Source organism: Lactuca saligna, chromosome 3 (genome assembly GCF_052625555.1).
Source record: "Lactuca saligna cultivar CGN05327 chromosome 3, ASM5262555v1, whole genome shotgun sequence".
Taxonomy (NCBI): domain Eukaryota; kingdom Viridiplantae; phylum Streptophyta; class Magnoliopsida; order Asterales; family Asteraceae; genus Lactuca; species Lactuca saligna.
This window is the reverse complement of record NC_136419.1, coordinates 80,710,475-80,722,710: the sequence shown is the minus strand read 5'-3', so window position 1 is coordinate 80,722,710 and position 12,236 is coordinate 80,710,475. Positions and strand designations below refer to the sequence as shown.

At 33.2% G+C, this 12,236-nt stretch overlaps 1 protein-coding gene across 1 annotated transcript; it reads left to right on the top strand.

Moving 5' to 3' along the window:
- The first annotated feature begins 1,626 nt into the window (after positions 1 to 1,626).
- On the top strand, positions 1,627 to 11,724 carry LOC145036939 (KH domain-containing protein At4g18375-like). Its single transcript, XM_078985468.1, has 8 exons — positions 1,627 to 1,759; positions 2,757 to 3,323; positions 4,166 to 4,534; positions 5,640 to 5,885; positions 5,979 to 6,119; positions 6,202 to 6,449; positions 6,547 to 6,616; positions 11,101 to 11,724. The coding sequence occupies exons 2-8, from the start codon at positions 2,772 to 2,774 to the stop codon at positions 11,299 to 11,301; spliced, it is 1,827 nt and encodes a 608-aa protein (XP_078841594.1). The 5' UTR covers positions 1,627 to 1,759; positions 2,757 to 2,771; the 3' UTR covers positions 11,302 to 11,724.
- Positions 11,725 to 12,236: the final 512 nt, after the last annotated feature.

The following is a 12,236-nucleotide window of genomic DNA, read 5'->3' as shown; positions in this document are numbered from 1 at the left end:
ATATCTTCTTATATATTCCTTTTTATTTCTTTATTTTACTTTGTTTTTATACATTAATATATTTGTAATTTTCAGATTTTTTACGTTCATTTTAATAAATATAAGGGTAAATTACACGAATGGTCCCTATGGTTTAGGGTAATCTGCATGGATGGTTCATAATAATTATTTTTAACTCGGACAGCCCTTATTATATGTTTTTGTTGCACGTTTAGTCCCTACCACTCTATCTTGCCATTTTTAATATACATTTTAAATATTTTTATTATAATTCCTGTCATTATTAAAAAAAGTTAATAATTAAAAAAGGGACCCACACCTTTATCCCTCCCCTTTACCATTTTACATTCATCTCTGGTAAAACTTAAAACCCATCACTTGCCACTTCCATGTTTTTCAACTACGCGCGATCAGAAAAAGGGATGGCTGGAATCACCATTAACTCCCCTCCTTTCGATACCCTCTATTTGTCATTCGGTACCGACCAACACCCACCGATTGATTTTGAAAATGAGAAATCAATTACCAGATATCTTTTTGCAGCCTTGTCAGAGAAGACAAAGTGCTTCGTTCGAAATCAGGAGTTTATGACAAACCTAAAATCATTTTCTTGTCGGAAATATCGTCTGAAAATGAAGGCTACATAACACACACAAACACATCAAGGGTTTTCGATACCCACCTACAAGTTTGTTTCTCTGTGGGTATGAGACCCACCCTCCGTCTCTTTCATCTTTCTCTCACCGATCACCTCTGGACCATCAACTTGAAGCATCATAAATTATGCAATCGATCTTTATGATGTTTTTGAAAACATATTTTATAAATAGCTTTGATATTGGGTTCAGATTCGTTTTAGGTCTATTAAATTTCATTTTGGATGACTGTGATTTTGGTTTTAGGTTGGGTTTTATGGTTGATTTGGTTAGCTTTGGTTTTGGTTGCAGGTTTTGGTGGTGGTTGCCAGAATAACCGTTGGTAGGTGCTGATTTTGATTGGAGAGGTTGTCGGTGTTGACTAGAGTGGATGTTGGGGTTTTTTGCGGGTAAGGAAGGAAATAAATAAGGTTGTGGACACAGAAAAGAAGGAGATGAAGGGTTGCCGGCGACTGTGGGGTTTTCCAACAAGCACGGGTATGGAAAAGAGATGTGACTCTTCTTTTAGTGTTCCATGGATGAATAAAAACGTAGAAGAGATGAAGAAAGGGTAAAAGGGTTTGATTAGATTGTGGATTGATTAATGATGGGTGACCTAGTGGGACCCATGTGTATATTAAACAATTTATTTAACTAATAACTAATTTAAAAAATATAAAATTAATTGGAAAAGAAATATCGAGGGGCAATAAAATCCTTTTAAGTCTGATAGGGATCAAACATGCAATAAAAATATATAATAGGAACGGACCGAATTAAGAAAAGAAATTAAAAACCAAAGGTCCGCATGTATCATTTCTATAAATATAAAGATGTAAACCAAACCCAAAATGGCCCATTCAAAACAAACGCTAGATGGCCCACTTAATCAATTTGTAGGAAACCAAACCCAAATGACTCATTTTAAACAAAACACCACGGAGGCCCATTCAAAAAAAAAAAAAAACAAAGAAAAAACATCGAAAAATCCAACAAGTCGAATTCGAACCTCGACAGTCGACTCAAACCTGTTTTTCCCCAAACCATATGGAGAAAAAGCCCTAGTTGGCTCAATCTTCCGGGTCGATTCTCCTCTTCTGAGAAATTTCACCTTGCTCTCTTAGGTACATATTGTAGTCTTGTTTTACGTTAGTATTCGTTGGAATTGTTCAAGTTAAATGCTTGAAATTTGACACAGCTTCAATGTACGTTTTGGGAATTTTTTATGATTTCCGAATTTTGTTTAGGTATAGCATGGTTTTAGTGAAGGAATGTTGTGGTTTGAGCTTGATAAAGCAGTTTGCACTGTGCTATATACTATATATCATCGTGTAATTATAGGATTTAGTGATATATGTTTTTGTATTGGCTGATCTTAAGGATTTCGAGAGCTAAAAACACGTAATTGTAGTTCGTTGAAAGAGATACGAAGTTGAACTGGTTACTTGAAACATAAATCAATGCCCTTTAGTTTGTTTGTAGAACATTTGGATTTCTTGATTTAGATCATGTTTTTTTTTTCTTGAAGCTAGATGCAATTTGATACAAGAGATAATATAATTGGATGCTTTGTGAAGCTTATCATTTTGAGGGAAGAACTCGACTTGAAAATAGAAAAATAAGAAAAAGAGAAGTATTTGTTTGATTTTGGGCTGATGTTATTTCTATGATTTCTTTGTGCCTAAAGCAAAAGAGTAAATCACTTTCAGTTTTCAAGTTGTAAACTTAGATACTAATTACTAAATACAAACATTTGTTTTTTCTTTTATAATCAAACAACTTCCCTTTATATATATACATTGTTCTTTTCTTTGAAGTTTGAACCCAATCCTTTAGTATAGTCTCCTCTTTGTGGTTGTTTGACTAAAATACCCTTTAGTAATCAGTTTCATTGCAAGATCAAACAAAGTCAAACCAAAAAGTCAACATCTTATTCATCTATTTCTGTAATAGGTCACTTATTCATCTAGCTCTAAGCATGTAACCCTTTGTAGGTGATTATGTTAGTGTTTGATTTTTATTTGTTTAATCATTTAATGTTAACATCTTATATATATATATATATATATATATATATATATATATATATATATATTTCTTGATTTCATCTTTGTTCAACAGTGGATTTTAAGCAATATGGAAGATAACATTCGCTCATTCAAAAGACCCCATAACCCCATTTTTGAGAATAATATCAATAAAAGAGGCAAATTTAGTGATCAATTTTCAGAAACCTCTAATTCTTCAGAAACACTCTACCGAATACTATGCCACTCTAGAAAAATTGGTAGTGTAATTGGAAAAGGTGGAGTGATAATCAAGGGCTTACGTGAAGAAACTCAAGCTAAAATCACAATTGACGATTCTATCCCTGGATCAGAAGAAAGAGTAGTCATAATACACAGTCCTTCAACAAAAAAGCCAGTAACACATAATGATATGAATCTCCAGTGTGCTGCACAAGATGCTTTGTTAAAAGTTCATGATAAGATTCTTGAAGAAGATATAAATAATAATGAAAAATTGGTCACTACACGAATTCTTGTTCCAAATAATATGGTGGGGTGTTTATTGGGGAAAAAAGGAGATGTTATTCAGAGATTGAGAAGTGAAACTCGTGCAAATATACGTATTTTGCCTTCGGATCAGCTTCCTGTTTGTGCTTTGAGTAGTGATGAATTGGTTCAGGTAATGATTTGTGTTCTTATACTAAAATTACCAAAATACCCTTATGGAGTTTTATGTGGCTTAACCATTAATGCTTTATCTTTTTTGTTCAAACCATATAAGTTTCAGACATTTTTTGTATATTAATACTTCCTGTTTGTGCTTTGAGTAGTGATGAATTGGTTCAGGTAATGATTTGTGTTCTTATGCTAAAATTACCAAAATACCCGTATGGAGTTTTATGTGGTTTAACCATTAATAGTTTTATCTTTTTTTGTTCAAACCATGTAAGTGTCAGACATTTTTCTATATTAATACTTCCTGTTTGTGCTTTGAGTAGTGATGCATTGGTTCAGGTAATGATTTGTGTTCTTATGCTAAAATTACCAAAATACCCGTATGGACATTTTTCTATATTAACCATCTTGATCTGTTAATTATATCATATCAAAATGGTTAAATTGGAAACTGTCTAAAACTTTTATGGTTTGATTGAAAAAAAATCAAGTATAAGTGGTTAAGCTGCAAATATTTTGATAGACTTGTTACCGATTTTTATTTAGCAATTAAGACAAGGGTTAATTGGTAAAAACACTTTGTTGATAGTCAATTTCACAAATGATGGATTTTTTTATAGTCAAATTTGTTTAATCTTATCTGTCTATTGTATTAATATTCACATTACAAAAAACTGATACAGATTTAAGGGAAGGAAACTATGGTGTTCGTGATTAGAAATTTAGAACTCAATTTCTTTGAAATCCATACAATTAATTCAAACAAAGGATTAATTTGGTAATTAAATAATTGTATTTACTTTTTCATGTAAAATATATTTAATATTTATTTAAATATAATCACAGATATCAGCTAAACCAGCTATTGTAAAAAGGGCTCTCTATGAAATTTCTACCTTGTTACATCATCATCCACGCAAGGACAACTTCATTCCTTCCGGGCCCCACGGATTTCATCCACCTGGACCTCAAATTACAAATCTACCCCCGCCTGCCAGGTGGCGGGGGGATTATGACAGTGACCACTCAAGATTTGGTGATACTCCTGCTGAGTTTTCAATGAAAATTCTTAGTTCCACAGCAAAAATCGGAGGGGTGATTGGTAAAGGTGGCTCAAATATCAGACAAATTCAACAAGAAACTGGAACTGATATACATGTTGATGATGTGGCAGCTGACTCAGATGAACGTGTGATTTGTGTGTCATCGTTTGAGGTCAGTGGTTTTTGTAAAGAGATCATTTTGGCTCTTGTGGTATATGGTTCTTTTCAGTTTTGGTCAAAGGGTAAAATGGTCGTTTAAAAACGAGCAAGTTACATTTTGGTTCCTTAGTTTTTTTAAAAAAGTTATAGTATTGGTCCTAAATAGTTTTCTCTTGCAGTTTTGGTTTCTATTTTTAAATTTTGTAACAAACTGCTACCCGAGTTTTTTTAAAAAATGGTTCTTTGATAGTTTCTTCTTGCAGTTTTGGTGCCTATAGGGACGAAAGTTGCAAGAGAAAACTATTTGGGACCAAAACTGAAAATTTTGAACAAATTCAGGGACCAAAAATGTGAATCACTCTAAAAGGTTAACAAGTGAGTATAGCTAGATATAACGACCAGGGACCAGAATTGAAAATTTTGGACAAATCTGGGACCAAAATATAAATTACTGTAGAATAAGTTAACAAGTGAGTAGTTAGATTTAAAGACCAGGGAGCAAAATTGAAAACTTTGAATAAACTTGGGGACCAAAATGTAAATTACTATAGAAAAGTTAACAAGTGAGCAGTTAGATTTAAAGACCAGGGAGCAAAATTGAAATATTGAACAAACTTGGGGACCAAAATGTCAATTACTGTAGAAAAAGTTAACAAGTGAGTAGTTAGATTTAAAGACCAGGGACCAAAGCTGAAAATTTTAACAAACATGGGGACCAAAATGTAAATTACTATAGAAAAAGTTAAAAAAGCGAGTAGTTAGTTTTAAGACCAGGGACCAAAACTGAAAATTTTGAACAAACTTGGGGACCAAAATGTAAATTACTATAGAAAAAGTTAAAAAAACAAGTAGTTAGATTTAAGACTTGGGACCAAAACTGAAACTTTTAACAAACTCGGGGACCAAAAATGTAAATTACTCTTAATATAGCAAAGAAGTGAGTAGTTAGATTTAACAACCATGGACCAAAATCGATATGAAACATCAAAATAACAACCAAAATTGCAAAACCGATTCCATTAGGGACCAAAATAGAAAATAATTTTAAACCCAGGGACCAAAAATGTAATTTATATAATTGTGAATTGTTGGTGTGGATTTTGTTAAAATGGATTTAGGATTTGAGGAATCCGAGATCAAGAACGATCGATGCAATTCTTTTTTTACAAGAGAAAGCGAGTGATTACTCTGAGAAAGGAATTGTTACTACTAGATTACTTTTGCCATCTAGTAAGGTTGGTTGCATTCTTGGGCAAGGTGGACATGTGATTAATGAAATGAGAAGGAGAACAAAAGCAGATATTCGTGTTTACTCCAAACAAGAAAAACCTAAGTGTGCTAGTAGAGATGAAGAGCTTGTACAGGTGACGTATTATGTTGCTTTCACTTTAAGGTGGTGTTTGTATGATGGAATGTAATCACTCATTTCATTCCCTTGCTTATTCCATTCCATTCAGGTGTCTGGAATTTATGGTACGGTTAAAGATGCCGTAGGTGAGATTGCATCAAGATATCGAGAAAGATGTCTTCGTGATGCAAAGCCTGAAGCAGAATCATCTCCTCATCGTGGTCGCTTAGCTGGCTATGAACCTTTTACGGTTAGTCAAACTAGTCAAACTATTACGAGTTTTGTTTTTATATTTTTATTTTTGTGATTGTTATTTTGTTATTGTGTTATAGGGTAGTGGAAGGGTGTATGATGAACCACGTAGCTATCCACCTCCTACAAGGGACTATGAACTTTATAGTCACTTAGCTCCTCATAGGGACTATGAGCCTTATAGCCATCAAGCTCTTGTAAGGGATTATGAAGGTGGTGGATATAGGGCTCCTATTAGGGAGTATGAATCTAATGACTATGTTGCCCCTCGTGTGGATTACCCTTCTCCTCTAAGGGACTATGAGTATGAACCTCAGGGTTACCAAAGGTAATATACTATGACATTACTCATGAGAACATTATCTTTTGGTATTTTTTTGTCTTTATTTATATGTTGATATATTTTGTTCTATGTTTTACATTAGATTCTTACGTGGTGTGGATATGAAGATGTCGAGTAGCGGTAGAGGTTTTTCTATTGGGAATGCTAGTGAGGTTAGTATTTTGACTTTTCAGTTTATTTTCTATCAAGTTAGACTAATAATTGTGAAGGTGGAATGATACTATTTAAAATGATCGTATCAACTTATTAAAAAAAAGATATTATATAGGAAATATACTTGATTTGATTCCGAAAGGGTTTCTCTACTTTAGGGAATAATTCCTAACCAAAAGAACATCCTAAATGAATTGCTAATTAAGGAATAAATCATAGTAATAATCTAAACAAGTTTTTATTATCTTAGTAAAGGAAACTAGAGCAAATGGGAAACCTTTCTTCTTGATACATAGTGTATCAACATGTTTCTGATTTTCAACTATTGATGGATCCAACAGAGTTCAAGTATCTCTTATTTTACTTTTAACATTTCGGACAATGCAAGCATGACAAACGACCTTTTATGAAATCGAAGCACAATTAGCATCAAAATCGCATATGGAAATCATGAAAACCTCGATCTACCTCAAGGTCAACAACATCAATTGACATCCCTTTTGATGTTTCCATTTTGTTCTCATTAACCTATGGGGTCTTGCGGATTTTAGGTCAAACCTCTTTAAATTTGTAGCTATATGAACTTTAGTTTCACTAAGAGGGTGTTTAGGATTGCTTTTCAAAATAGCTTATTGACTTATTGACTTTTTTTTGGGTATTGCATAAGTGCTATTCAAAATGGCTTTTTGGCATAACGGAATCCTGACTTTTTAAGTATTTTTGGCTTTTTAACTGAAAATGGCAATACTACCCTTAATGAACTCTTTCACTTTCTTATTCTTTCTTCCTTTCTTTTTCCATGCCCTTCTTAGTCATTTTACTAGTATAAAGCTTTTTTCCACCGCAAAAGCTAATCCATTTTTTTCATTTTCTTTTCTACCATAATAAGTCAATAAACACTTTTGCCCAAAAACACTTTTGAAGTTCAAAAAACAATCTCAAACATCGCTTAGTTATCATGTAGAGTTTAAATACACTTATTGGTTATGATTCTGTACACAAGATTCATTTGAGAGTGCATCAATCGCGGTCTGCAAATTGAAAAAGGGTATCCAATTAATCATAGGAAGATCTGCTATGCTCGCGGTGGAGTCATCTTGAAAAATTGTTAAATATATAGGACTTCATTGCTTTTTATGTGATGTTTACCTCCCTCATCCCATAATTGGAAAAGTTTTTCTTCCTTTTAGCTGTGGGTGATAAAACATTATTTGCACTTGAAGATCGCTTAACACTAAATAAATTGATAAACATGCTTGGAGAGACTATGTTGGAGAAAGTACAACATAAATTCTTTCAAGAATCTTTAAATGAAGAACGACATTCATTCTTGCATAGGATTATCATGGTTAATGCTACGATAACCCTATCGATGTCAATCGCTTTCGGTTCGCATTCGGTCTCTTTGGGTGGTAATGGTGTACGGGGGTTAGCCCATACATAAAGACAATACGACATTAAAATTAGTCCGACTCAACTCAACACAACTCAAGCCGGTTCTCTTTATCGAATGCAAACCAACTATGCAAACCTAGAAGCAATATATAATGGAAAGAAAATCACCCTTACAAATCCTTATGCAATATCCTAGGAAACACGAAAAGGATAATACTATTATATTGGAGGGTACTACCCTTGCAACCTAAGGATAACTACATAACCTTGTTAAAGAAGCAAGAAACCGCACCATCTCATCTATATATAAGAACATCGATACACATTGGTAAGGGCCATAACTTTGGCTAATGGAAGAGGCACATTAAGGATTATGTGTATCGGACAAAAAGTACATGAACCATTGTTAGAGCATAAATTTGAAAAGATGATGGAAAGGATAAGTTTATTGGCTATGATTTAGATAGGATCGATAAAAGAGTCAAGACCTTTAGTTGGATACTCTATCAACCAATTATTTGCTATGGATAGATTATCCTAAAGTGTTGAGAACCAAAGACATCTTATAGTGGAAGCATATGTTATGAAGGAAGATATGAGTTTATTTGAAAAGAACCAAGAACTTTTGTCTCACGGGAAAAAACATTATAAAAGAAGTGGGCGTTCAAGAATAACAAGATGACAACAAGAAGTGCAAGGCGAAAGTGGTGCTTAAGGGTTTTCAATTGTAAAGTGGAAGCATATGCTATGAAAAGAGGAGTCGATTATAACAAGATCTTCTCCCCGGTGGTGAAAATGATTGGGTATTTTGGTTGCAGAAGATTTGTATATGGAACAATGAAATATCAAGAAAACATTCATGCATGCACTCCAAGAAGACATCTAGATGCCGCTACAAGACAAGCAATAAGAAAAGTTGGGGTGTAAACAGATGAAAAACATGTATGGGTTAAAGCAGGCACACGTGCAACAATAGTTGCAGTTTGAAAGCTTTATGTAGAGGAATGGGACAATAGGTATAAGAAATGTGGATGTGGAATGGGTCACTTTTGTTTCTCTTTATGTTGATGATATATGTTAAGAATGTTGCATAAAGAAATTCAATTCCTTTTATGTTGATGATATGTTGTTACGTAAAGAAATTCAATCCGTCTTAAATTATAATATTGTCATATCTTTTGGTGATATGTTGGTAGTAGGATCAAACATTTAAAAGATTCAAAGATGAAAGATTTTGAAGCTTTTAAAGAAACAATCACCGTAGACAAATGAAGATTATGAATAGACGACTAAAGTTCCTTATGCATCAATAGTATTTAGTTTAATGTTTGTTATGGTATGCACCAGATAAGATATTGCTCATGCAATGAAAGTTGCTCGTAAGTTCATGTCAAATCCTGAAAAAAGAGCATTGAGATGTAGTCAAGTGGTTGCTATGCTACTTGGAAGCATGGTTGTAGAACTCGTTACTTGGTATCTGTTCGGCCGACTACCGAGTAGCGAGTATTCAGGAGTATTCGGATTCGGTAATTAATGTAAAAATATTGTTAAGGAACCTATATATGTCAAAATCATAAGTTCAAATCTTAAGTTGATTGAAATATATAACAAAATTAGATACATGTGAATACATAAAAAATAAAAAACACATAATGGTCTCACTTCGTGAATAATTACTGAAAATTTAAGATATATAAATGTAGTAATGATGACATGTGTGTGTGTTATATAATAAATCATTAAGTATATTATGCATATTAATCACTGAGTCGATCGAGTTTTACAATACTGCTCAGTTCAGTAAGGGGTTGATCGGAGAGTACCCAAGATTCTGTAACTCGCCTCGGGCCGAGTAGCGAGTACTCGGAGGAGTAATCGGCTAACTCGGCGAGTTTTACAACACTGCTTGGAAGGCACTTCTAAGATTGCTCAACGTTTTAGACAAATATGCTATCTTTGTAGGTTTTGCAGATGCAAATTTGGCCGGTTCTTTAGATTTGGGCATAAGCACTACAAAAGAGTGTTGCTCTCTGAACCATAGAAGTTTATATGGCTATTGCAGAAACAAGCAAAGAGCTCATATGGTTAAAAAAAATTCTATTAAAGCTATACATAGAACATGAACACAATGTTCCTAATTTGCTCAATCGGGACATGACATGTAGTTCATCTTGCAAAGATGTAGTGTTTCAAAGTAACACGAAACACATCCAAATAAGATATCACATTATTAATGAATCAATAACTGATAGTGTGTTGTCATTAAGAAAGATTACGCTTACTAAAGTTGTAACAACATAAAACCGGTCTTTTAGTTGTTGATGAGAAGACGTTCGACTTAACTTAAGAGAGGGAGATGAGGCTACATGCTTTATGTTTACTAGAAGAGAGTTGTTATGTCTTTGAAGACAATTAGATTTCCTGATGAACCTCGAACTGTGAGATTGTTGAGTTGTGGAGTCTGGTGATGCAAAAGGGATTTATTGTAATCTCTCTCTTCATATGGATCTCATGGAATTGTAAACCATAGTTGCTTATTAAATATCAATAAAACTCTTTGTCCTTGTATTAACTTCTCAAAATTATCAAAATATCCACTCTACTTGAGGAAATAATTCATAATCAAAATAAAAATTCTAAAAGTATTCCAAATTAAGAAATAGTACCTAATGCTAAATCTAAGAGTGAATTACATAAATCCCTATGGTTTACAGGATATTACGGATTGCGTCCATGTACTTAGTTTTTAACATTCTCTATCTCCAGTGCTTTACATTTTTTATTCATTTCATCTCTGGCGTATGTAAAATAACTAATTTGTCCTCATATGATTAGGGCACATCAGTCACTTTACATACGCCACATATGAAATGCGTTTAAATTAAAAAACATAGGGGACCAAGAATGTAATTTTAGTTAACATGGAAATTTGGAAAACCTTCTTTTCATCTATGCTACCAATCATTTTTCTTTATATTATTTTTAAAACTTTTACTAATTCTATGCATATGTACAAATTTCTTTCACCTTTTTCCATGATATCTTCTCTATGAATTACAATAAATTTATTTTTCTTGTGAACATTTAGATAACGGGAACAAGACCATATGGTGGGGCTTCAGAATCCTCCATTGCTGACATCCATGATCCATCCCAGCATTTGAATTCCATATCCACCCATGAATCCTACCAAATCTACAATTTACCAAAACGCCCTTCCCACACCAACACTAATCCCACTTCACACACACCATACAATCCTTACTCACAAAAGTCTTACCACATCTAAGTGATCTAACCACAAATACAAATCCCACCATTGTTGTTGACCATATCAAGATTTTGTACCTTATTTAAAATGTTTTTGAGTATAAGGTAAAAGGTAAATTTAAAGTAAGCACTTGTGTTTTTTTGCACACGTGCATAATGCACATAGAGTTGTTATTGTCGACAAACCTTATCTACATCACCTATGAAATGTCAACCTTAAATAGTTGATAAATGCATGTCAAGTATTATCCACTAACCCTTGTTTTATGGTACAAAGTGAAGTACTAGTAATCTATGCATGTTGGACTACACCCACGATGACACTCAATTACGTGATGTGATTTTCCCACTTAACCAATTTGTGTATTTTTAGCCACAAACCACTATACTTTGATTGATATTTCGTCTTTTTTTTATAAAAAAATCAACACCACTTTATTTAGGTTCTCACCATTTTTGGCTTGGATGCGTAATACGATAATGAAGATTAAAATTTTATTTTTCATTACATCACTTCAAACAAAGATTAAATGAGTTGTGTGCAAATCAAGTTGTCAAGTCATTGGAAGTGGAAAAATACATCAATGATTTTCTTTTTATTACATGTGAATCCATGGATACCAATTTGGTGGAAGTAGGACAAAAAACACTAATGTAAATCATTGGAGCAAATGCTGTGTCTTCTAAAAACGTTCATTCCAAAAGGAGCCTTGGTTATTTATTTATTTTTTAATTTTTTCAATAATGACATGATGGGAGAAAGAGAATGAAGCCGGTTATTGGAGATAAAAGATCATGTATTTTAAATTTGTTAACGGGAAGAATTTTAAATTTGTTAACGGGAAGAATAAAATGATGATTGGCTGCAAACCTGTTCGTTTATTAACATCTATGGCTTCTAGATGAGACCCATTAAATTCAAAAATGCTTTAATTTTCTATGTATTGCCTTCGG

Bases quoted from the DNA above. Each gene is read 5' to 3' on its own strand.
- LOC145036939 (XM_078985468.1), top strand. From the start codon at position 2,772: ATGGAAGATAACATTCGCTCATTCAAAAGACCCCATAACCCCATTTTT. The intron at 6,120-6,201 runs GTTAGTCAAACT...ATTGTGTTATAG, and splicing joins CTGGCTATGAACCTTTTACG to GGTAGTGGAAGGGTGTATGA. The intron at 6,450-6,546 runs GTAATATACTAT...GTTTTACATTAG, and splicing joins GAACCTCAGGGTTACCAAAG to ATTCTTACGTGGTGTGGATA.